The 1,959-nt window shown below is 38.9% G+C and overlaps 1 protein-coding gene and 1 long non-coding RNA gene across 4 annotated transcripts in view; one reads left to right on the top strand and one right to left on the bottom strand.

The window, feature by feature from the left end:
- LOC118599779 overlaps positions 1-1,959 on the top strand; it is a 36,271-nt gene that overhangs the window by 18,073 nt on the left and 16,239 nt on the right. The window lies entirely within an intron of this gene.
- Positions 1-1,959, bottom strand: part of c4b (complement 4B (Chido blood group)) — a 16,981-nt gene that overhangs the window by 2,209 nt on the left and 12,813 nt on the right. For both annotated transcript variants that reach the window (XM_024267316.2, XM_036215749.1), the window contains 6 exons: positions 1,584-1,777; positions 1,349-1,507; positions 1,199-1,258; positions 1,032-1,125; positions 798-966; positions 375-465 (listed from right to left, as the gene is read on the bottom strand). In XM_024267316.2, the coding sequence (XP_024123084.2) occupies positions 375-465; positions 798-966; positions 1,032-1,125; positions 1,199-1,258; positions 1,349-1,507; positions 1,584-1,777 (767 nt within the window). The remainder of the gene's footprint in view (positions 1-374; positions 466-797; positions 967-1,031; positions 1,126-1,198; positions 1,259-1,348; positions 1,508-1,583; positions 1,778-1,959) is intronic.

Below are 1,959 nucleotides of genomic sequence, written 5' to 3'. Positions count from 1 at the left end.
ATAATGTTTTCTGTTGTGTCCTTTTGTCATCACTCGGGGCCTTTGTGCCCCCCCTCTCAGTCTGGGCTCCTAGAATCAGCCGCTCCTAAGAAGAAGAAGAAGCGTCGCTCTTCCGGGGATTTCTCCCGTGTTCATTTAAAACGAAAGTTTATCGCAATAGACTACTCATTTCACTATCGAAAAAAAGTAATATCGCAATAACGATAATTATCGTTTTATCGCCCAGCCCTAGTTTCAAGTGATTTCAGTGAGAATTGTGGGTTTGTCCTTCTTTAACTGAGGGGTACCAACACTTTTGTCCACCACTCTATATGCAATGGAAACACAGCTACGGATGATAAACAATAGTCATAGGAAAGTAGAATGAAGTTAACCTTTTCCAGGTCTTCCCTTTTAGCCTCAAGTCCACTAAATAATGTGATGTCAGCAATGGCCATTCCTGTAAGATTCCTGGTTGAGCCACGACTGGAAAAATAAAGACATTAAAATTAAAGTCAAAAATAGCTTATCTTGCATCTAGTTTTTTTGCAGATTATCTCAGGAGAACTAAATCATGTTTGTTATGCTCTTTGTTATCTAGTTATGATGATAAAAAACATATTTTCTCTGAATAACAACCTCTACTATCTTGTTATCATGAGAAAACATGTTTTTTTTTTCTCGTGTTTAAATAGTAGATGTTATCACAAGAAAACGACCAAAAAAAGGTAAGCCGTTCTAAGAAGAAACACCCTTAATTCCAAAGCTTTCATCTGTAAATACTTGTACAATCCTGATTCCGATCTGCTTCTACTAACCTTACACAGACCCTGTAGGTAACAACCTTGGGTGCGTTCAGGTCGTTCTCAACATCTCTCCTGTTTCGTGTACGAGAATCAAACCAATTGTCTGCCGATCGTGAAACTCGTGCACCATCTTTCTCTGTTTCCTCATAGTCTCCATAGTCATAGTTTTCCAGGATCTCAGCTGCAAAGAAACGTAGTAATGAATGGGGATTCATGATTTGTTTCTAGTTAAAAGACTCGGCTCACCGGTGTACTCCACCTTCCCCTCCACCTTGACACTAATGGAAAGATCCTTGCTGCAGTCATCCTCAGGGTCCAACAAATGGAAAGCTTTGACTGTCTAAAAAAGGACATTCATATGAAGTATGGATACTTTTCACTAAATACACAAGTGAGGAATGAATCAAGCTTACTTTGAACCTGATTTTTCCTGTTCCTGTCAGCTGCACAGTAATTCTGTTCCCTGTTAGAGACTAAAGTAAACATTCATGAGTGAAAAATAATGAAAACTTTGTCAGTATTTAGTTATTTATTAACTGCATGCATAATATTGTCTATGATACCTTCAGCTCTGTTTCCACCCTATCTTTATTGCTTTTCATGGCTAGTCGAACAACTTGATCCTTTCCAGGCACACTGAACTCTGCATCCACGTTTGCCTCAGAGCAGGAGCTCTTCTTCAGCTCGTACTCTGAAAGGGCCTCCAGGGCTAAAGTGGTATCCTGTGGGTGACAAGAAATTAAAATGTCTGAAGAAAAGGACAGGTTTCAGATTAGTCTTAGCAACCATTATATTTACATGTGTTGATCTGTAACCCCCGTTATAGTTTTCCTGGCTGACTAGCCATTCGGCTGTTTTGTCTGCCCATGTCCTCTCCTGAAGTTGCACTGCAGTTAGGAGAGCATATGCGCTCGTCTGTATCGTAATGCCATCTGCCAGTGCTTCACTGTCCATGTTGGGATCATCAGACCAGAAGTAGCGGCCACTGTTGTCTAATCATTTAAAAACAAAGAATACGTTTGAATTGAATTAGTACACATAATATCTATACCTGAATACTCTACTAAATAAACAAATTGCATTAAATGACAAACAATTAAGGTATAAGTACTAACTAATCATTCATTTCAAAATGCCTTTAGATTTAACATACCTTCTTTCACCATTGATTGAA

This window comes from Oryzias melastigma, linkage group LG16, assembly GCF_002922805.2.
Source record: "Oryzias melastigma strain HK-1 linkage group LG16, ASM292280v2, whole genome shotgun sequence".
NCBI lineage: Eukaryota > Metazoa > Chordata > Actinopteri > Beloniformes > Adrianichthyidae > Oryzias > Oryzias melastigma.
This window is presented reverse-complemented; position numbering and strand designations above follow the sequence as displayed.